Source organism: Lissotriton helveticus, chromosome 1_1, assembly GCF_964261635.1.
Source record: "Lissotriton helveticus chromosome 1_1, aLisHel1.1, whole genome shotgun sequence".
Classification (NCBI taxonomy): Eukaryota; Metazoa; Chordata; class Amphibia; order Caudata; family Salamandridae; genus Lissotriton; species Lissotriton helveticus.
The window spans coordinates 417,566,379-417,590,337 of NC_136057.1; the positions used below are offsets into that span (position 1 = coordinate 417,566,379).

The following is a 23,959-nucleotide window of genomic DNA, read 5'->3' on the forward strand; positions in this document are numbered from 1 at the left end:
GGAGAAGGATAGTATTCCCATATGTGAGATGATGGGTGTAGTGAGGTTAGCAGCGCTGTGTGAGAAAATAGAAGGTGAATTAAAACTGCCTAGGTAGACTCCACTGTTATTCACTTTATTCTAGTGTTCTACCTGACAGGATTAAAATGAAACAGCACAGGGGTATGGATATATAACCACTGTCACTTATATGGTCAACATGTTTCAGCCTGTTGATCAAAACAATTTGTATCAGCGGCTTTCTTCAGGACCAGATATAATCGTGTAATTGCTGCTGCATGAAGTGAAAAAATATATAATAAAGTTTATACAACATCGGTATTCCTGTTTTTCTTTCTTTATCAGGTTATACCCAAGGTATCTAAGGAAAAAACAGGAAATGGGAAAAGAAAGTACGAGAGGGACACAAGCAAAAAAACAGTAAATCACATGGTTGTTTGAACATTGGGCATTAGTCACTATGTCACAGAATTCATTATGCTTCTTTATGGTCATAGATAAGGACTTGCCCTCATCTGTAGGATAGCCCTGCCTCACCTCTACCTGACAGGCTGTTCTGGAGGGAGGCCCCGCACTGCGGGAGAGAAAAGGAAGAAACAGCGGAAAAGGTGTCAGTTAATGTACACCCTTTCCACTTCAATCCTAATCACTCTAACAATCAGGAGGTAAGTAAGCACATCTAGGTGTGGCAGTCACAGAGATCCCTCGCAAAAGAACACCATCTTGTCTCTATAAGAAGCAAGGCAGAGGAGAGAGTCTTTTAAAAGGAGTAACAGACTGACCAAAAACTTCTATAGGAGTGATGTTACACTTCACTAATGGGGCGTCCCTCTTGTTAGATAATACCAGTGTTCAAAAATTACGGTAATAATATATTTCTGACTTGCTCACGCACCTGTCCGTCGGTACCTCGTTTCATGAAAGAGCTTACCTCGGGAGGTACCGAACGGCGGGGCGAGGTCGTATTTATATCCAAACGGCATGATTACCTGCCGCTGTGTTAATCAGGGGTCCTCACTCTAAGCTGAGCTCCCTACTGCCTGTATTTCGTCAAAACGCATGCGTGTATGCCGATGACACTATAATCAGCGCATGCGCTCACCAGTTGTTATTCAGTTATTGCCAAATTGTTTTTATCGATATTTAGAAAACAGGTAACACTGGGGAGATCACACAATCATTATTCCTTGTTTAGACGATCATTTATGTAACGCGTCTTACCCCACTGGAGACAGACACGTTGTGATCGGCAAAGACGCGTGTGGGTGACACTATTTACCGCGCATGCGCTTTAGGTCCGTGTCGTTTTCTCATTTTTCGTTTCAGACGAACGTTGATATAAACGTCAGACAATTCGCCTTGTTTACATTAAGCTCTCAGATTGTATTCATGGATCACTGGGATTGATGAACCCATACGATTTTGGTGGAGACCTCATTATTAGAAGAGCACCAAAAACAAGGGTGAGCTGGAATTCACCGGTAGCAACAACAATGACAGCACAAGCCCTGGGGACAGCAACAACGAGCGGCACAAACAAATGATTGTTAATCTCAGTTCCTATGTTCCTACAATCTTGGAGCTACAAGTCCTGGAAAAAGGGCTTGGATATGTACCCACATTCAAAGGAGATGCCTTTCAGACGCGCCAAGAATTGGCAGCTTTCTTCAGGAAGATTCGCCTTAATGCGTTCTTCAAAGAAAAGGTAACTGGAGAGAATTGCACCCTGAATACGGGGTTACGTCCTAAATCTACTTTTAATCCACCAACCCATCTGGTTCCAGCACGTATCATAGCCTTTGAGGAAGCAGTGCTTTATGATTGAGAGAATTTCTACTAGCAATAGTAGCCAGTTCCAGAATCTCACTAGATTGGAGAAGATCTCCCCACAGAACTTGGCAAACAATCCAGAAACAGTAATAAAACCCGCTGATAAATGGGGCGCGGTGGTACTTCTGGACAAAGAGACCTATAGAAATGAGTGTCTCCGACAACTAAATGATTCAAAATCATATCTGAGGCTACAACTAGATCCCTCCACTCGCTTGAAAAATGAGATCAAAAAAGTGGAAGAGGCAAAAGAAATGAAGTGGATCACGGAAAATGAAGCTCTATATCTGGTAGCGGCAACACCAACAGTACCCTACTTCTATGTATTACCCAAAATACATAAAGTCACTAGACCACCAGGGAGACCGATTGTTTCGGGGACCGGTTCTCTACTTGAACCACTATCAAGCTTCGTATATGTTTTTCTACGCCCCTTGGTATTGCAGATGCCAACTTTTATCCAGGACACCAAGCATCTGCTCACGGTGATCCAAGATTTACCGTTTGACATAGAACAGGACTGGCTAGTGTCCTTCGATGTAGAATCTCTCTACACGTGCATTCCGCAAGAAGAGACTTTGTCCATGATAAAAGGAATGTTGGAATCATCAATTTGGGAAAGTATCACACCCATTGAATTTGTTATGTTTTGTGCCAGGAAAGTGTTGAAGGAGAATTTTTTCAAATTCGAAGACCTACTTTACCTGCAGATATCAGGAACTTGTATGGGAAGTGTTTGTGCTCCCAGCTTGGCCAATTTATAAGTCCACAAAGTCAAACAGGAGACGATATTGGCTCCGGGCAATCCATTCTTGAATCTACATACCTGGAAAAGGTACATAGATGACATTTTCGTCATCTGGAGAGGTGATAAGACATTGACAATGTTCCACGAATGGCTAAACAACCAAAATGATTTTCTGAGGTTTACTTTAGAATGTTCGAAAACCAGCCTTCCGTTTCTGGATCTTTTGATAAAACCAAGAGATGGAGAATTGATAACAGAACTCTATAGAAAACCATCTGCGTGTAATTCCCCGTTGTCATTCCAGAGCTACCATACACGAGCCCTTCGTGAAAACTTACCGTTCTGGCAGTTTTAACATATAAGACGTAACTGCACAGAGCTGGTACAATATGAAGAACATGAAAAAGCATGGACACTAGACCTAAAGGAAAAGAAATATCCTAGCCATTTGATTCGCAAGTCCAAGAAAAGAGCGGCTAATAATAGAGAAGCGCTACTTGAAAGATCACAAACAAAGGAAGTGAATCCGAGATTAACCTTTGTTAGCACCTTCTCTAGCTTTTCTATCTCTTAAGAAAAGTATAAATAAACATTGGCAGGTCCTGAATTTAGCGGACAATGTACTTCCACGACCATTGTTCGCATATAAACGGAGCACAAATCTGAAAGACAAGCTCGTCCATACTCGTCCACATGTGACAAAAGACACTAGGGCACAAACACTTTGGAATCTCCCCCCAGTGATAGGACATTTTCCGTGTGGAACTTGTACAGTCTGCCCACAAACTGAAAAAACCCAGGAAATTGATATAGGTACTTCATGACCGTGGTTAATTGACAAACACACCAACTGTAACAGCGAGCGTTTGATCTACCTAATATGGTATCCTTGTCAGCTTCGCTATGTGGGTATGACCACTAGAAAGATTAAAACTCGCATTCAGGAACATAAGAGTACGATCAGATGTGGCAAACGCTCAACTAAGTTGACTAATCACTCTTTAGACAAAGGCCATCTTGACACTGACCTGCATTGGGTGGTTCTGGAAAAACCTTGGATTCCACCACACTTGACAGATCCTTCGCGGTTTTTATTCCGCAAAGAACAGTGGGTTTACCGACTCAAAACAGTAATAGGCCTAAATGATGAGATACCTTGGTCTGCCATTTAAGTACCCAATGGTAACACCTTTTTTCACTTATTGCAATATTGATTCAGACTGGTGTGAGAATGAGCAGAATGTCTCCACCCGTCACCTATGCACTTATTGCAGTGAGTTAGCAAATACAATAACCTAAGAATGATTATATAATACATGTGGCACTGAACAACCCGACATGAATTAGATAGGAGAGTATGACTAATAACAAGGTCTCCAACAAAATCGTATGGGTTCATCAATCCCAGTGATCAATGAATACAATCTGAGAGCTTAATGTAAACAAGGCGAATTGTCTGACGTTTATATCAACATTCGTCTGGAACGAAAAATGAGAAAATGACACGGACCTAAAGCGCATGCGCGGTAAATAGTGTCACCCACACGCATCTTTGCCGATCACAACGTGTCTGTCTCCAGTGGGGTAAGACGCATTACATAAATGAACGTCTAAACAAGGAATAATGATTGTGTTATCTCCCCAGTGTTACCGGTTTTCTAAATATCGATAAAAAGAATTTGGCAATAACTGAACAACAACTGGTGAGCGCATGCACTGATTATAGTGTCATCGGCATACACGCATGAGTTTTGACGAAATACAGGCAGTAGGGAGGTCAGCTTACAGCGTGAGGACCCCTGATTAACACAGCGGCAGGTAATCATGCCGTTTGGATATAAACGCGACCTCGCCCTGCCGTTCGGTACCTCCCGAGGTGAGCTCTTTCGAGAAACGAGGTACCGACGGACAGGTTGTGTGATCAAGTCAGAAATATATTGTTACCGTAATTTTTGATCACTGGTATTATCTAACAAGAGGGACGCCCCATTAGTGAAGTGTAACATCACTCCTATAGAAGTTTTTGGTCAGTCTGTTACTCCTTTTTAATTCAAATCATTTTTATTGAAATGATAAACAAAGAAAAGACATAACAGTCTGTTACTACTTTTAAAAGACTCTCTCCTCTGCCTTGCTTCTTATAGAGACAGATGGTGTTCTTTTGCGAGGGGTCTCTGTGACTGCCACACCTAGATGTGCTTACGTACCTCCTGATTGTTAGAGTGATTAGGATTGAAGTGGAAAGGGTGTACATTAACTGACACCTTTTCCGCTGTTTCTTCTTTTTCTCTCCCGCAGTGCGGGGCCTCCCTCCAGAGCAGCCTGTCAGGTAGAGGTGAGGCAGGGCTATCCTACAGATGAGGGTAAGTCCTTATCTATGACCATAAAGAAGCATAATGAATTATGTCCCTCTCTCGTACTTTCTTTTCCCATTTCCTGTTTTTTCCTTAGATACCTTGGGTATAACCTGATAAAGAAAGAAAAATAGGAATACCGATGTTGTATAAACGTTATTATTATTATATATTTTTTCACTTCATGCAGCAGCAATTACACGATTATATCTGGTCCTGAAGAAAGCCGCTGATACAAAGGGTTTTGATCAACAGACTGAAACATGTTGACCATATAAGTGACACTGGTTATATATCCATACCACTGTGCTGTTTCATTTTAATCCTGTCAGGTAGAACACTAGAATAAAGTGAATAACAGTGGAGTCTACCTAGGCAGTTTTAATTCACCTTCTATTTTCTCGCACAGCGCTGCTAACCTCACTACACCCATCATCTCACATATGGGACTACTATCCTTCTCCATACTAAAAAACCTCTGAGCTCCTTCCTTAAAACTTGAAGTAGTAGCGCCCAGTGTTGACTAGGTTTTCAATACTGGTAAGGAGGACCCATATGATGAAGCATGTCACCTTCGGATGAGTGAGGGGTCTTGTCCTTAAGGGATGTCTTCCCCCTAGATATATATAATTTTACTTAGTTTTGAGAGAGGTATGGCAAAAACTGCATAAACTGATTTAATACACATGGACAAGACTAGAGGTGTGTTTTGTGGTATCTAGTTAAGAGAATACACACCCACTAGTCTATAAACTTTTTCCCTTCTGACCCCCAATCTACGGTAGTGTAATAAGAAATTCTTGACACACCCCAACAGTGCAATCTCAGGTGTGGGAAGGAGTGGCACGGACAATATATCACCCAATGTGGAATGGATTTCTAGCCAATACTGGTGTATCTTGGGACAAGTCCAGGCTAGGTGTGCGAAATCAGCAAAGGGGGAAAGACATTTCCGACAATGATGGGGCTGGGAATTGTCAATTCTGTGTGCACGAGCCGGAGTGAAATACATCCGAAGGAATTTAAACTGAAGCAACTTATGGCGACTATTCAAAGAGACGTCTGTTACGGTCCCACAGCAATATACCCATTGCTCATCAGAGATGGGCCCACCCAGGTCTTCCTCCCAGACAGCCCTGAGCTTAGAGTCAAGTGGTTTGAGTGCCCCACACTGTTTATGCAACCTGGAGATCAGGTGCGCATTAGCCGGGCTCTATCACCAAAGTGAGGGTGGGGGGGATGGGGGGGGGGGGGGAAGAGTCTCATCTGGGGCTAAAGGAAAGGAGGGGAAACCCGCCCTCGACGCTAAACGAATCCGGGTGAGAATGAATGTGTCCATGAAAGAGCGGTCACTAAACCGGACCTCCTCCGACAAGAACACATGCCCATCCGGGAATAAATCCCCGAGATGCATATGTTAAATTTTGCCAAGGTGCGCTCCACCAGACCCTCCCCTGTAATGAGGAAAAGGGAGGCATTGGGAAGGGGCAACGCCGGTGAATATAATAGATCAATTCCCAAAAGTTTGCCCAGTCTAATCCAGGCCCAGCATGTGGTGGAAACAGTCTGGATATCGTGGGGGTCCCGAGGGAAGCCAGTGGGGAGAATTGTAAGGAGCCGTCTCGGGAGAACCAGATCTGCCTCGGGCCGTAAATATGGTATGCGTGCGTCCGGGTGGAACCAAGCATAGGCGTAGGCGCACTGCCCAACCAAATACAAATAAAACTCTGGCACACCCAACCCACCTCTGTCTGGTGGCAAGATCAATACCTTCCAACTGACCCGAGGTGTTTTATCCCCCCAGATCAAGCAAAGCAGAAGAGAACGGAGTTGATTGAAAAATGCCTTGGTTAAGGGAACAGGAATATTATTAAAATACAAAAAGCGGGGTAATACTATCATTTTAATAAATGCGATTCTGCCCGCCATGGATAGGGGTAAGCGAATCAATCGGGTGATCTGTGATTCCAGTATGTCGATTGCGGAGCCATAGTTGAGTCAGATCAACGATGCAGTGTCTAAATGAATGTGAATACCCAGATATTTAATGGAATTGTCGCACCATTCTAGCGGAAACTCAAATGACCAAGGTGTAGTGCAGGCAGTGAGCGGAAAAAGGACAAATTTGTGCCAATTGATATTGAGCCCAGAAAAATTCAATGATAAATTGTCATGAGGTTGTCGAACGTATAATACCATGTCGTCCGCGTACATGGACATCAACAAAGGGCCAGTGCGGAATTGCAACCCCCGCTGAAGGGGGTTCTCCCGAAACTGCCGAGCCAAGGGATCCATGGCTAAAATAAATAATAAAGGGGAAAGGGGGCAACCCTGCCTTGCGCCTAGAGACAGAGGGAAAGGATCCGACAAAGTACCGTTAAGACTCAACCGGGCAGTGGGTCTAGTATATAAAAGAGTAACAGCTGATACAAAACATTCCGGCATACCCATTCGACGCATGACTGAAAGAAAAAAAGGCCATTCAAGGGAGTCTAAGGCCTTCTCCGCCTCCAGCAAAATGGCAGCCGGCGTGGAAGGATTAATACGGTGTAGTACAGTGAATAACGTATGGAGATTGAGGGAAGTGGACCTGTGCGGAACGAAACCCGACTGCACGGGGGAAATGATGAATTCCATCAGTAGCGATAGTCTGATGGCGATGACCTTGGCCAAGATCTTGTAGTCTAAGTTTAACAATGACAGTGGTCTATAGGATGCATGGGGCCTTTCTCGGGTTTGGGTAATAAAATGATGACAGCTTCCCGAAACGTCGGAGGAAGGATGCCCACCTCCAAGGCCTCCGCATAGACCTCAACCAAGCGCGGGACCAAAAGGTGTTTATACACTTTGTAAAAGGCAGCCGAAAAGCCGTCCAGTCTGGGGGCAGATGACGTGCGTAGGGCATCGATCACTTCAGTGATACTGTCAGAGGTAATGGGGGTCAGAAGGAACTCCTGCATGTACTGTTCCAGATACACCAGGGCAACCTCAGATAGATAATGTTCCTGACCGTCTAGATTCCCGGACAGGCGTGAAGCATAGAGGGTCTTGTAATATGTGACAAACAGTTCACAAACCACTGGGGTAGAATGAACTGGGGAGCTATCTAGACCCGCCATAGAGAGGATACATGTGGGGCCCCTAGGGGGGCGGAGTGTGTTGGCCAATAGGCGACCCGGGCGTTCTCCTTCCCCATACTGCCACGTTACGCAATGTTTATTAAGAAACGACAATTCCATATCTACCGCATCCCGAAATTCGATACATAACTCCAAACGGTGGGCAGAAAGAGAATTCGAGGGAGATGTGAGTAATTCGCGGTCAGCAGCAGCGATCTCCTTTTCGACCCTATCTAAGGTAGAACGCAGCTCGCGGAGGACTCCAGCATGTTTAGAGATGCAGACCTATGTAAGCCTTAAAACCCTCCCATAAGACCGCCCACGTGTCGACAGAGCCAGTGTTGTAATCGAAATAATCTTCTATGGCCTGCCTTAATTCCTCGCTGAAGGCATGCAAGGGTGAGTCTGTACCGACCCAAGAGCCTTTGAAGTATCTAAAGTGGCCCCTAGGTAGTTTTTAGTATTGGAAGGTTGGAGATGTGATTTTAGCACATTGACTGTGAACCCCAGTTGATGTAGTAACTGTAGTGTTCTGTGAGTGTGTTGGAGACATTCTGAATACGTACTGGGTTTGATGAGCCAGTCGTCAAAGTAGGAGGAAGACATGAATGTGTGGTCTTCTCAGGTGAGCAGCAACTATTGCCAGACACTTTGTGAAGACTCAGAGCAGGGGTGACTCAACAAGAGTACCTTGAACCGGTAATGTTGGCCTGCTACCACAAATCTGAGAAATTTGTGATGAGCGGGTTTTATTGGAATATAAAAATAGGTATGCTTTAAGTCTAGAGTAGACCGAAGGTCGCCCTAGTACTTGTTGAAGTGTTACTATGTGAAAATGGTCTGACTATGTAAAGATGTAGTTCTCCGAGGTCTAGAATTTGTCTGAGAGAACCGTCCTTTTTGGGTATTAGAAAGTATACCCCTGACCCGTGGTATTGAAGTGGTATGGGCTCTATAGCCCCTTTTAGAAGGCGAGACAACCTCTTGTTTGAGGAGGTTTAAGTGATCCGGTGAGAGTTTGTGTGACCGTGGGGGAATGTTTGGAGGATTGTTGGCAAACTCCAGGCAATAACCAGAACAAATAATTTCCAGTACCCATTTGTCTGTAGTTATGGACTGCCAGACAGGTAGAAAATGTGAGAAACACCCTCACACAGGTGTTAAATGGTTGGGAGGAACTGTAGGGAAGTCACTGTTTGGTATTGGAGGGGGAGGTGCGTGTATTTGAGCCACCTCTACCTTCAGAAATGAGTCTCCGCCGTGCCAGAGGGGGCTTGGCAGTCAGATTTTACAACAGTTACTCCCTGACATGGAGCCGGTCTGTCTTCCTCCCCCACCCCACCCCCCCTCAACTCCCAAAGGCACCCTAACTGGGGCCATCGATTACGCCAACATGTTTACCCATCCTGCTCCCCTCCCACCTTTTCCTCATACCTTGCCCATACCCAGTTAGACCTACCACTCACTGCACCCTGATGAAGGCACAAGCACACCCCAATGGACAAACATTCCTGCTTAGTGACAGATTCATCCTCGCACCTAAAGACCCTGCGATAGACACCCATTTGTCAAGCCATTAAGGTAGTCACTGGACTCCCCTGTTGGAGCCAACAGTTTTTCCAGGGGCCACTGGAGATCTACTATTCCTAGATGACTGCGGTTCCAAATGTATGATGCTGAACATGCATCATCTTGGTCACTATCGGAGTGGAGGTTCTTTGCTTGTACTTTGTCAAATCTCCAGAAAAACAAATAAAAATTAATACTACGACAGTGCGCTAGTCGATCAGGTCTGGTTGAATTAATATGAACTGGTTATCTACACCTGAATCATTGAATATGATGGGGCTGGGGGGGCTCAATATTTGTTTCTTTTTTTAAACTAGCACCCTCTGTCCAGGCACTATACACCAAAGGTAATAAAGGTCACTATGGTGAGCAGTGACATGCTTCCTTGGACTGATGCAATTGTGTGAGAAACGTTCTCCCTGCAAGGTTTTGTCTACAAACTAGCCATTAACAAGGGAGCTTGGACACTAATCCGTTCCATTAACTTTTTCTGTGCATGTAATCATGGTAACAAATACATTTACAAAAAGTTAAAGCAAAGTACACCTACCAATTGGTCTGGATTTAGCATTTCTCCATTATTCATGCGATCTCGGTAATCTTGCAATTTTATCTAAACACAATCAGAAAAAATGAATGGCTAAAGGATTGCAAAATGTAACTCATCTACAATCTTTGAGTCAACAAACTTAGTTACAAGTAGAAAGTGTTAAATTTCTTCATGCAGAGCTCAGATTCAATAAAAATCTAAATCAAGAGGGACACTGTAAATTTACAAAATTTCCATTGGTGGTATCTTGCACTCTCCCTCCTGTGCCCACTTAGTGACACTAGAAAAGGTTGATGTACTATCAACAGCTCTACCCCAGAAACCGTAATTATCAAGGAATCTGCATTCTGCATGAGAGCAAAAACCTTGAAAGCACAGGTGGAAAAATATCAGTGACATAACACGAAGGATCATGGACTTACCCACGTGGCAGTTTTATTTTAATGTAATAGTTGTTGGTATGACACTGTTTAACCAAAAAGTGACAAAGCGCTTTACGACCAAAGCACATTAGCATGCGTTCGAAGCAGTGGTGTATGTATAACAAGGAGGTTTCACCTGTTAAGCAAGTGGTGAATATAAACAAAACTACAAGTATCTGGGAATATTTTAGACTTCAGAAGCTCATTTGACAAGCAAAAAAAGCCCTTAGGACCAAAGCACTGGCTTTAGAGGCTGCAGCAACAAAATTGTGAAAAAAACTACTAGGTCCCAGCTTTATCCCACTGTTAAAAGTGATGAAGGCAAAATCATCGAACTGACGAACAGCCAAGAGATTGTGAAGGGAACTACAAACATCCTGCTAAACAAACTGACAACCAAAATCTTTAAACAAGCATTCCATCTGTCAAATTCAGCATCACCAGCACAAGTCCATCTTGAATTTGGCTTACTTGACCACCATGGCGTAGAGGCTGGGGCATTTATAAAGTTTCGCAACAGACTGCGTCAAGCCCAAGAGGCCTCATTGGAGCCCAGACTTTGGCAAGAAATTCAGAAAAATCACGTGGATCATGGTCTACAATTATTTGGTATTAAGGCATTTTGGGGAACAACCCCTCCCTCCAGTCAGCATTAAAGCTAGCTATATCAAGAAGAGTGCGAGATCATGGTCCTTTCACTCAGACTGGGCAATACTGTCAAAAAGAAAACACGCCTGGGCAGTAATCACTAACTTCAATCCAGGAGTTGAACCCCGTCATTTATCAAGCACCTCAGCACTTTATCTGAAACGAAAGTTCCTGGAGCGGAGGCTGGGTGAATGGCCTTTTTTGAAAAATCTTTCAGAATGGTGCCGGAAAGACAGCGACACCGAATGCAGGTTGTGCGGCTACCAAACCGAGAGGTTGGAACACAGTTTGCCTATGCCCAACAATGCTCACTTTTAGACGATTATTATTGCGAGAAGAATGGATAAGGCTTGGAATACGATCTTGCCGCCAAACCAGAATAGCAGCCTTCAACCCAAACACAAAGCTGAATATCGGGTTAACAAAATTTATTAAAGCATTAAGCCAGCTGGAAGTTATCGGGGCCGCCAACCCTGTCCCATTATTGCAGCGGGAAACTCCATCAACAGCCTGTCGGTCACAAATTGCGGATTCGAATTTGGTCTGCAAGACTTAACAGCAGCTAATAAGCCAAGTAGAGTTTTAACTAAAAAGTTAATGGTTGTTTAACAATTTTAACAAATGTATCCATTTTAGAAAATTATGCTAGTGCATTTATATTGTAAGGGTTTTTAATTTATTAACAACGTTTTCACACATCCCTGGTATAAAAAAAATATGTAGAAATAAATATACAATGATCAGGTACATCAGAATTGCAGCAGAAAAAGCATTAGCCCAGACTCCTTGTAGAAAAGAGATGAAAAAATGAACATAATACAGTATAAATAATCTTAACTATCATTAACAACTGGATACCACCGCACAAGGAGAGTAATATTGAAGCATTATCTAAACAGGTCAGGACCAACAGTCAACCGTTCAAGCTCTTCAAACAAGAACATTTCTGAACAGTTGACAGATATTGCCAACCTAGACATAAATATAAGAATCCTCAGAATGACTGCTCATTGGATCAGCAAAGAAACACTCAGTCATGCATGCCCATGAGAGGAGATGGAAGTAACTCCCTTTACCTAACGAAGGTATTATGGAAAGAAAGCCAACCATATAGAGCTCGGCTGGAATAATGCCATGGTTAGCGGCCAAGGAGACGACTAGTCTGCCTCCACTGCCAAATGTGGCTGAAACTGCGAGGGATGCAGCCAGAAGTGGAGTAAACTTGCTTGGGCGCAAAGCACATACAGTTTTAAATCTGGGACTCCCAGTCCTCTGCGTTGTGAGGGCAGTGTCAGTGTTTCATAAGCAACCCTGGGTTGTCAGTCTGCCTGTGTCATCATGGTCATGGTGGAGCGTAACCTTTTAAAGAACTGTGCTGTGAGGGGCAGCAGGGCATTGAGATATAGAAATAAATATTTTGGCAAGACTACCATCTTAGCTATTACGATATGCCCAGCCATTGAAAGCGGACGTTTTTTTCCATATCTTTACTTTAGATTCAAGCCACTACTGCGTGTCCATAATTTGCCCTCCAAAGTTCTTCCAGGTCTCTTTTAGTCATTTTACCAAATTTTTAGTGGGTTCGGTTGCCCTCTTTAGTGGGTACTCTGGTAAGGGTGCGAGACTTCAGCAAGGGAAAACAGTATAGACTTATGCCAATTAATGTGGGTTCCTGAGTGGCCACCAGACCAAATCACCTCTTGCATCAAGGGTTCCAGATTCTTGTGTGGTTCACGGATAAATAGGGTGATATCATCAGCATAGATACACCACTATTACTCTGGCCTTGAAGCCAAATCCATGTTTTGTGTGGTGTTGGCGAATAGCTCCATAGCTATTGCATTTAGCAGGGAGAGTGGGCATCCCTGCCTAGTGCCCCTAGCAATCGTGATAAGCCCGGTGATTTGACAGTTTATTTTAATACATGCCGAGGGGAGAGTGTATAACATACGGATCTTGTGGCTAAAGCCAGAACTGAAACCCAGACACCCGAGAAGTAAGAAGAGGAAGGGCCACTCGAGGGAGTCAAACACCTTGGTAGCGTCTAGGAGAGCAGACACTGCTGGCAAGAAGGGATTGATTTGAAGCATAACCGAGAATATCATGCGTAGATTTTGTGATATAGCTCTTACCGGTATAAAACCAGATTGGTCAGGGCATACAATTAGAGGCATAAGTGGTAGTAGCAGATTTGCTAAGAGTTTCGCACCTACCTGACCTGGTCAGTCCGGTCGTTCCTCTTGCCGCGTGGCCACCCCGAGTGTGCCCGTTTTCCTCCCGCCGGTTTTCTCGTGTTGCCCTGTAAACTTGTTAGTTGTAAGCTGTCCCTGTGCCTGCTTGTTGTCCCCGACTGTCCCTGTGCCTGCTTGTTTCTCGTGTCTATTTCTCTACCGTTTCTCGTTCTCTCGTGTGCCCTGTCCCTGTGCCCATCGTTGTCCCCTGCCCCACCCCGCTCCCTGCCGCTGCTCCCCAGCGGCCCCACCCCCGCTCCCTCCAGCATCCTCGCACGCTCCCCCCCCACTCGCCACCCCGCTCCCGCCTCCCAGCTGCTCCTCCCTCCCACAAAGGTACTTAAGGAGAGGCGCAAGGGGCAGGGAGCTGTGACCTACCGGACCCGACCTGGTCAGTCCAGTCGCTCCTCTTGCCGCGTGGCCACCCCGAGTGTGCCCGTTCTCCTCCCGCTGCCGCCGCCGCCTTTCTCGTGTTGCCCTGTAAACTTGTTAGTTGTAAGCTGTCCCTGACTGTCCCTGTGCCTGCTTGTTGTCCCTGACTGTCCCTGTGCCTGCTTGTTGTCCCTGACTGTCCCTGTGCCTGCTTGTTTCTCGTGTCTATTTCTCTGCCGTTGTTAGTTGTATGCTGTCCCTGACTGTCCCTGTTTGTTGTCCCCGACTGTCCCTGTGCCTGCTTGTTTCTCGTGTCTATTTCTCTGCCGTTTCTCGTTCTCTCGTGTGTGCCCTGTCCCTTTGCCCATCGTTGTCCCCTGCCCCACCCCGGTCCCTGCTGCTGCTCCCCCGTGGCCCCACCCCGCTCCCTCCAGCATCCTCGCACGCTCCCCCCCACTCGCCACCCCGCTCCCGCCTCCCAGCTGCTCCTCCCTCGCCCCGCCCCCCACTCTCCATTTATGGCAGAGTCCGCACGTACGGGCAGCGTTCACGCCCAGCGGGCGCGACCTATGCGCGCCAAAGGTAAGCCCGTTTGAGCCCGTCCGCGCCTGGACCGCGCCCAGTGCCAGGACCCCTGGCCCCCGACGTTGCCAGACCACACGACGGACCTACGACGCCGCCACCCTCATCGCACTCAAACCCGACCGGACCCGAGCCTGCTACCAAGCCAACCCGAGACGCACCCACGGACCCTTCACCTGCCAAGCCTGCAAGTACACCTGCCTCCGGACCTGCACCGCACCCGCCAAACCGAGCACCAGCAACAATCACCTCAAGTGCATCCTGCTCAACACCCGATCCGTCCACAGACACGCCATCGAACTTTGGAACCTGATCGACACAACTTCACCAGACGTCGCCTTCCTTACAGAAACATGGATGAACACCTCCTCTGCGCCCGACATCGCCATCGCCATCCCCGACGGATACAAGATCACCCGGAGGGACCGCGTCAACCAGACTGGAGGAGGCATCGCCATCATACACAAGAACACCATCCGCATCACGGCCGACTCCAACGACACCTTCTCCGCCGCCGAGCACCTCCACTTCCAGATACACACCGACCCAAAGACAACCCTCAGAGGCACCCTCATCTACAGACCCCCGGGACCACGCACACAATTCAGCAAAGACATCGCGGACTTCATCAGCCCGCACGCCCTCCCCTCCGCCGACTACATCCTCCTAGGGGACCTCAACTTCCACCTGGAGAACAACAAGGACCGCAACACTGCCGCCCTGCTGGACAACCTCGCCAACCTCGGGCTCAAGCAACTGGTCAACACCCCCACCCACTACGCCGGCCACACGCTTGACCCCGTCTTCTCATCCAGCAGGCACATCACCTTCAGCCACTCCACTGGACTTCACTGGACCGACCACAGCTGCGTCCACTTCAGCTTCAGAAGAACCACGACCCACCACCACCCGCAACAGGTTCCTCGCAGGAGCTGGAGCAAGATCACCGCGGAGCAGCTCACCACCTCCCTCAGCCAGAACCCCCCCGCCAGCACAACGGACACCAACAAAGCAGCCCGCGACCTCACTCCACTAAAGAACACCCCCAGCAGACCCAGAAGCAAGAAAGCCTCCTGGTTCACCGACTAACTCAAGGACTCCAAGAAGTACTGCCGCACCCTCGAGAAAGCTTGGCTCCTCGACCAGACCACAGACAACATGACCGCCCTCAAACACGCCACCCGCAAGCACCACCAGCTTATCCGCACCACCAAGAAGACAGCACTGAAGGAACGACTGGACAACAACGCCCACGACAGCAAGGAACTCTTCAGCATCGTCAAGGAGTTCTCCAACCCCAGCACCGGCAACAACGACATCACTCCCTCACAAGATCTCTGCGACTCTCGCCTCGTTCTTCCACCGCAAGATCGCAGACATCAACAGCTTTGGCGCACCATCCACGCACCCAACCGTCGAACCATCGCCCCCCACTGCCTCCCTCTGCACCTGGACCATAGTAACCTCCGAAGACACAGCCCGCACGATGAACACCATCCACTCCGGATCTCCAACCGACCCCTGCCCCCACCAAGTCTTCAACAAGGCCAGCTCCACCATCGCACCCCAACTCCGGGACATCATCAACACCTCCAACACCGCCACCTTCCCAGAGAACTGGAAGCATGCCGAGTTCAGCACCCTACTGAAGAAACCAACAGCGGACCCCACCGACCTCGAACTTCCGCCCCATCTCGCTCCTCCCTTTTCCTGCCAAAGTCATCGAGAAGACAGTCAACAGTCAGCTTGCCGCCTTCCTCGAAACGAACAGATCCCTCGACCCATCGCAGTCCGGTTTCCGAGCCAACCACAGCACAGAAACCGCCCTCATCGCGGCCACCGACGACATCAGAACCCTGCTCAACAATGGGGATACAGCGGCCCTCATCCTCCTGGACCTCTCCGCAGCGTTCAACACTGTCTGCCACCGCACCCTAGTGCAGCGCCTCAGCAACATCGGTATCCAAGAAAAGGCACTGGAGTGGATCATCTCGTTCCTCGCCGGAAGAACACAAAGAGTCCGCCTCCCCCCGGTCCGATCCGAGGCCACCGAAGTCATCTGCGGCGTTCCACAAGGATCATCACTCAGCCCCACCCTCTTCAACGTCTACATGAGACCACTTGCAGCCATCGCACGCCAACACAACCTCAACATCATCTCCTACGCCGACGACACCCAACTGATCCTCTCCCTCACCAGAGACCCCGCCACCGCCAGAACCAGCCTACACGAAGGAATTAAAGACTTCGCCGAGTGGATGAAGAACAGCCGCCTTAAACTGAACTCAGACAAGATGCAAGTCCTCATCCTGGGACCATCGCCCTCCGCCTGGGACGACTCCTGGTGGCCTCCCGCCCTGGGCACTGCTCCCAAGCCAACAGACCACGCACGCAACCTGGGCTTCATCCTGGACTCTTCCCTCTCGATGACCAGACAAGTAAACGCCGTCTCCTCATCGTGCTTCAACACCCTACGCATGCTCCGCAATATCTTCCGATGGATCCCGACCAAAACCAGGAAGACGGTCACCCAGGCACTCGTCACTAGCCGACTGGACTACGGAAACACCCTCTACGCCGGAACCACAGCCAAGCTACAGAAAAGACTCCAGCGCATCCAGAACGCCTCCGCCCGACTCATCCTGGACATCCCTCGACACAGCCACATCTCCAGCCACCTGAGGGACCTGCACTGGCTCCCCGTCAGCAAGAGGATCACGTTCAGGCTCCTTACCCACGCACACAAGTCTCTCCACGACCTGGGCCCCAAGTACCTCAACGACCGCCTGACCTTCTACACGCCCACCCGCCAGCTACGTTCTACAAGCCTCGCTCTCGCCGCCGTACCACACATCCGAAGAGCCACCGCCGGAAGATCCTTCTCCTACCTGGCAGCCAAGACATGGAACTCCCTCCCCATCCACCTCCGGCTGACTGGACCATCTCGCCTTCAGGAGACAACTAAAGACCTGGCTGTTCGAGCAGTAGCGGACCCCTTCCCCCAAGCGCCTTGAGACCCTTCCGGGTGAGTAGCGCGCTATACAAATGTTATGATTGATTGATTTTGTTGTCTATGTTGATTAGCAAGAGGGGGAGATAGGAATCACAAAGCTCAGGGACTTTGTCTGGTTTGAGTATAGTTGTGATCAGTGCTTCCCAAACAGAGGAGGAAAGTTGGCAGACTGACACAGACTCGGTGTACATCTCTATGAGATGGGGTAGGAGTATGGATGCATACTCTTTGTAGAAGGTGTATGGTAGCCAGTTCAGGCCCGGGGCTTTATTGCCAGGGAGGCATGCAATGACTTGTACAATTTTCTCCTCTGTAAACAGCGCATCCATATATTCTCTGTGGCCTGGATAGAGCCATAACAGTTCAATTGACTCAAAATATTGATGCAGGATGTTCTGATTGCTCGCCTCCCCGGCCTCAGAGTTGGGAGTAGGAGATGATCACTGTTTATCTCCACACAAGATGTAACTCTGCGACCGATACCGTTGAGCAGTGCTGTCATATAGGAAGAGGCATAAGGTCTCCTCAGCAGACCAGCCAGTGTCTTAACGGGCATATACCCTTCCCCGTATTGTCAAGCCTCTGCCTTACGTCCCAAGTAGTTTACCTCCCATTCTGCCTGTCTGGTATTTTGAAATTCTGGTTCTAATCTCAGCAAATGTGTCAGATGTGGGATTGATGCTGTATATTTGATCTAGCGTTTTGATTTACGCTTCCAGCGTTTCCAGGGTCCCTCCTATCGCCCAGAGCACCCAAGATTAGCAATGTGTCACAGATTACTACCTTGAAGGTTTCCCAAAAGTGGAAGGTGAGCTGACCAAGCCAGTGTCAAATTTAAAAAGTTGGAAATAGCGCTGCGAATTTCTTCTTTAAATACCGTATTCTTCTATGCATGTGGAGAGAGACGCCATGAGAACATAAGTCTCAGGGTTTGGAGGATCTGAAGGACCAGACGTACAGGGGAATGATCGGACAAGGTGCTCACAAGATGGTCGACAGAAGAGGACCAGGTGGCTACGCCCCTAGACACCAACCACAGATCAATGAGGGACAAGTAATTATGTGAGGAGGAATTGCAAGTCCCCTCACATTCCCAGGGGTGGGCATGCCGCCACACATCTATTAGCGTGTTATTAACTATGAGGGAGTTTAGTGTTTCTGTAGCTTGTGGGTGTTTTAGTCTAGTGCCCGAACGATCCAGACTTCCCTGTAGTGCAACATTAAAGTCACTGCCCCAGATTACCGAGCAGGGGCTATGTTTCGCGATCAAACTCCAGATGTGGAGGAGGAAACTGGGATAGTCTGAGTTGAGTCCATATATGGCCGCTATAATTGATGGTTGAGAATAGAGTGCAACTACCAATAAGACATATCTGCCATCAGGGTCTATGTGAGTGTGCCCGTTGTGCCAGGGAAGTCCTTTTTTAAAGCAGTATAGCTCCCCCTTAGCATAATTGGACTATGTAGATGAGTAGGAATCACCCTACCAGTGGGCGCAGAGCTGGGCCATGTTATTAGTGAAAACAGGTCTAAGTTAGGTCTCGTAAGGTAAACATGCATGAGGCTGGATTTGCAATGGTCGTGGATGCTCCAAACATTCCATGTTAGGAAAGTTACATTAGCCATGGATCAGTTGTGGAGTGTGCCCCGCATAATGTTTCAACGTCTCCTCCAGAGGTGTAAGGGAATTATGCCATTGGGAATAGTGATGTAGCCTCTTACTGCAACAATTAACATCTTCCTGGGATAGCTTAAACGAAGCAATATACCCCAGAAGTAACAAGCCCCATGTCCAGTGCCCAACCCAAACCTCCCATGTCCATCCCCCAACCACTCCAATCACCCTATCACGTTGAGATGCAGTACCCGCCCCGCAATCCCCAACTTTGAAACATAGTGGACATTTAAAGGAATTATCCCATTGGGGAACATGGACTCTCCAGGCATACTCCCTTGCCCAAGGACAGGGTGGCAGAGCATTTGGAGATAGCAAAGAGCAATATAGCACATTATGTCCAGACATTTATATTGAAGCACTTTCCATGCAGCATGATATTTGCATGTAGGCAGAACAGTAATGTGATATTAGGATTCAAGATTATTCTGTAGAGAGCCCCTTGTATGCAAGCCTCAGTCATTGTCACTGGTGCAGCCATATCCAAACGGGACAGCTGAGGTGTGAGCGTGCGATGATGTTCCGCTTGGTTGTTTCGTACAAGACATGGCTGCCTAGGAATTTGTGAAGTCATGTTTGCAGTCTGTAGTGAAGTTTAGCTGGATACATGAGAGCATACTGTATTTGCAGCAGTTGAAGAATTTGTTTTGCTGGTAAGAAATCACGCCTCGCCGTCTGTACCACTAGGGTGAAGTCGGGGTAGAAGGAGAGCATTCCCCTGATGCCTGATCTCCCCCATTTCTCTTCCCTTCCGCAAGTTATCATAGCAGTCGTGATATTTCAGTAAATGGGCTAATATTGGCCGCATGGAGGCCCGTGGGGGGCTTTGGGGGCGGCCACGGACCAAGCACTTGATGTGCCTACTCTACAATGAAGACCAGAGGTTGAGCCAAACAGTTTACGGAGTAGAGACTCCAAGTAGTCCATCGTGGAAATGGCTGTGGACTCTGGGATTACCATGCCACCATACGAGATCTCCTGATAATGTCACCTGTGGCTGTATTACCCCACTTTCCCGGGGAGGCACACGTGGGTCCAAAAAACATCGGATCAGGACATTGACAGAAAAGGGGTCAGACAACCTGGTAATGGAGACTGGCTTCCTCCCTAGTCAAAAACAATGTAGCTTTTAAGGAGTTTGTATTACTAAGGGAACCCCCCTGGGTTTTTATAACTGAGACATGGGGTTCGGGGACTGCAGGTCCTGATCTGGTCGAGGCTATCCCCGAAGGCTACGCACTGGTTAGAATGGACCGAGAAGGGCGTAGAGGTGGGGTGTTGGGAATTCTATGTAGAGATGGTTTCACGTGTCGTATAGACCCCCTCTCTTCCCCCTCAGATAAATTTGTAGCCCTTTATTTCTCCATACAGTTTGCCCCCACTTCTTCCTTCTCTGGCATTCTCTGCTATAGGGCCCCATTTGCTAATGATATACTTGAAATGTGGAGTGTGTGCCCCGCATAATGTTTCAACGTCTCCTCCAGAGGTGTAGGGGAATTATGCCATTAGGAATAGTGATGTAGCCTCTTAAAGCAACAATTAACATCTTCCTGGGATAGCTTAAACGAAGCAATATACCCCAGAAGTATCAATAGGCCTAATCTAACTCTCCTGGGTGACCTTAATTTTCATCTGGAGAAGACTGAGGACCCGGACACAATTGCTCTTGTGGAGAGCCTGAACGCATGTGGGTTGAGCCAACTGGTATATGGCCCTACACACCTTGCTGGCCACACTTTAGACGGTATTTTCTCCAACAATAACAGGTTGAGGACCGGAACGCCGATTCCAATAACTTGGTCGAACCATTGGGCTGTTCCTTTCCGTCTAATTACACCTTCCTCTGCCACGACCCCTAAAAATAGCAACTCATGGGAAACCAGAAGAAATTATAAAGAGGTCAACAATAGTTCCATAGCCCCTTTTTGGCAGAAGGCAATTTCTCCCTCTTGCCTGATGCTAATGCTGCAGCTCTTAGCCTGTCCAGTGCACTAAAAAAAAAAAAAAAAAAAAAGTCCACATTTGTAAAGCGCACAATCACCCGTAAGGGTCTCTAGGCGCTGGGGGCCGTCGGGAAGATTAAGCGAGCTATTGCCCAGAGTCACATGGTGCTGGGCTAACCTGCCGCCGGAGCCGGGGATCGAACCGTGGTCCCCAGATTCCAGCGTCAGTCGCCCTGGCCGTGGCGCCACACCTCTTCCTAAGCGATACAAAAGGGGATGATGGACGGAGCGTTTGAGCAAATCAAGCTCACCCCCAGTCAACTGATCTGGGTTTAATCCATCACCATTCTTTAGCCCACTCAGCCACCCCATTTCAGACATGGCTATATGAAAATCAGTCTGACCCTGTGTCTCATGGGAACAGTCCAGCCCGAACTGCCAAGCCATGTCTTCCATGGACCGGAAACAAGCATCCTGGGACCGGTTTCGGATTCATAATCCTCATCAGCCAGGCTATCTTGAATCCAGTGGCCAAGTGAGCAAGGGACTCACGTCTGAGCATACCCTGCCACACTTAGGGCGAACAAAGTGATACAAAAGGGGATGATGGACAGAGCGTTTTAGCAAATCAAACACTCACCCCCAGTCAACTGATCTGGGTTTAATCCATCACCATTCTTTAGCCCACTCAGCCACCCCATTTCAGACATGGCTATATGCAAATCAGTCTGACCCTGTGCCTCATGGGAACAGTCCAGCCCGAACTGCCAAGCCATGTCTTCCATGGACCGGAAACAAGCATCTTGGGACCGGTTTCGGATTCATAATCCTCAGCCAGGCTATCTTGAATCCAGTGGCAAAGTGAGCAAGGGACTCACGTCTGAGCATACCCTGCCACACTTAGGGCTAACAAAGCGATACCAAAAGGGGATTATGGACGGAGCGTTTGAGCAAATCAAACACTCACCCCCAGTCAACTGATCTGGGTTTAATCCATCACCATTCTTTAGCCTACTCAGCCACTGGATTCAAGATAGCCTGGCTGATGAGGATTATGAATCCGAAACCGGTCCCAGGATGCTTGTTTCCGGTCCAGGGAAGACATGGCTTGGCAGTTCGGCTGGACTGTTCCCATGAGGCACAGGGTCAGACTGATTTGCATATAGCCATGTCTGAACTGGGGTGGCCGAGTGAGCTAAAGAATGGTGATCGATTAAACCCAGATCAGTTGACTGGGGGTGAGTGTTTGATTTGCTCAAACGCTCCGTCCATCATCCCCTTTTGTATCGCTTTGTCCAGTGCACTAAGCACGGCTATGGACATTCTAGCACCTCCTAAAAACCACTTCTGCTAGGAAGAGCCCCTCTGCCCCCTGGTACTCTGAACGATTGAGACTGCTTCGGCAGAAATGCCGACAAAAAGAAAGCCTGGCTCGCCCAACCGAACTCCCCAGAGAAGAGCCAGCATAAACAGGCCCTAAAAGAATACAAAAGGGCGATAATAGAGGAGAAAAAGAGCTACTTCAATAACACCACTACTGCATTGAAATCTTCGAGAGCTCTTCAAAATCGACTCCCTATCCTCACCTAAAACCCGTAATTCAGTGGTTGAGACACAGGTGCTATGTGATAGTATTGCTAACTTTTTCCACACTAAAATAGCAGCCATACATACTGCCCTTGAAACTCTAAATTTGGAGTTGAACACTCGGCCAGCATCCACCTCATCTTTACTTCATTTCCTGGTCAGGCCTGTGGTCTCGGAAGCAAGTCCTTGCTCCCGTTTGACATACTTTCCTTTGATGTCACTGGTAGAGCTTAACAATCTTCTAGACACTACTAAGTCTTGTTCCCCCTTAGACCCCTGCCCTTTAAAAACTCTCAAGGCTTGCAGAGAGGCTGTTCTCCCTTCCCTTCTGGAGATTATGAATATGGCCATCACCAAAGGGATTTTTCCCGTAGCCTGGAAGACCGCGGTTGTTAAACCCCTACTAAAAAAGGCCTCCTTGAATCCCGAAGTCCTAAAATATTTTCGGCCCATTTCTTTACTTCCGGCCCCAGCTAAAATACTCGAAGCCCATCTCAATCGGCACCTGTCCTCATATCTGGAGAGAGACAATCTGTTGGATGTTTCCCAGCATGGGTTCCGTGCGGCCCATAGTACAGAAACGGCCCTCACGGTGGTAGTCAACAACATCAGATCAGAAGTGGACAAGGGTCAAACTGCTCTACTGGTGTTGTTAGACCTAACAGCAGATTTCGACACCCTGTCCCCTGCAATCCTGGTAGACAGGCTGAGGGCGATAGGGGTCGAGGACAAAGCTCTGAATCTCCTTTCCTCTTTCCTGCATCAGAGACAGCAGAGAGTTAAATTGGGCAAATTTCTGTCTCCCTCCGAGGCGGTGCAATGTGGGGTCCCACAGGGCTCAGCTCTGAGCCCTGTATTATTTAACATATATCTGACCCCCCTTGCTAAAACTATAAGATCTTTTGGGTATCAGGTACTCTCCTATGCCGATTATACTCAGATCATTGTCTCTACTTCTCGACCGACACAAGACTCTGCCCCTAAATTTCGAGCGTGCATGGAAGAGGTATCTGTATGGATGATACGTAACCATCTTAAGCTAAACGGAGAGAAGACTGAGGTCTTGGTCTTTGGTGGGAGCCATGAATTGTGGAATGATGACTGGTGACCCGTCGCACTAGGGGACTGTCCCCAACCGGTACAAGCAGCCAGGAATTTAGGTGTCATAATTGACCCGGCCCTCTCCTTCGACCGCAAGGTCAATAAAACAGTGGCCACATGCTGTACTATTATTCGGACATTGAAAAAGATCGCCCCCTATCTGTCCCGGAGGCACGTAAACATCCAACGGTCATCCTGGTATCTTCCAGGCTCAA

General features: G+C 47.8%; 1 protein-coding gene across 5 annotated transcripts in view; it reads right to left on the reverse strand.

Annotated features, from left to right (window-relative positions):
* CAPRIN2 (caprin family member 2) overlaps positions 1 to 23,959 on the reverse strand; it is an 857,580-nt gene that overhangs the window by 813,451 nt on the left and 20,170 nt on the right. For all 5 annotated transcript variants that reach the window (XM_078673768.1, XM_078673767.1, XM_078673766.1 and 2 more), the window contains exon 3: positions 10,171 to 10,233. In XM_078673768.1, coding sequence (XP_078529894.1) covers positions 10,171 to 10,233 — 63 coding nt within the window. The remainder of the gene's footprint in view (positions 1 to 10,170; positions 10,234 to 23,959) is intronic.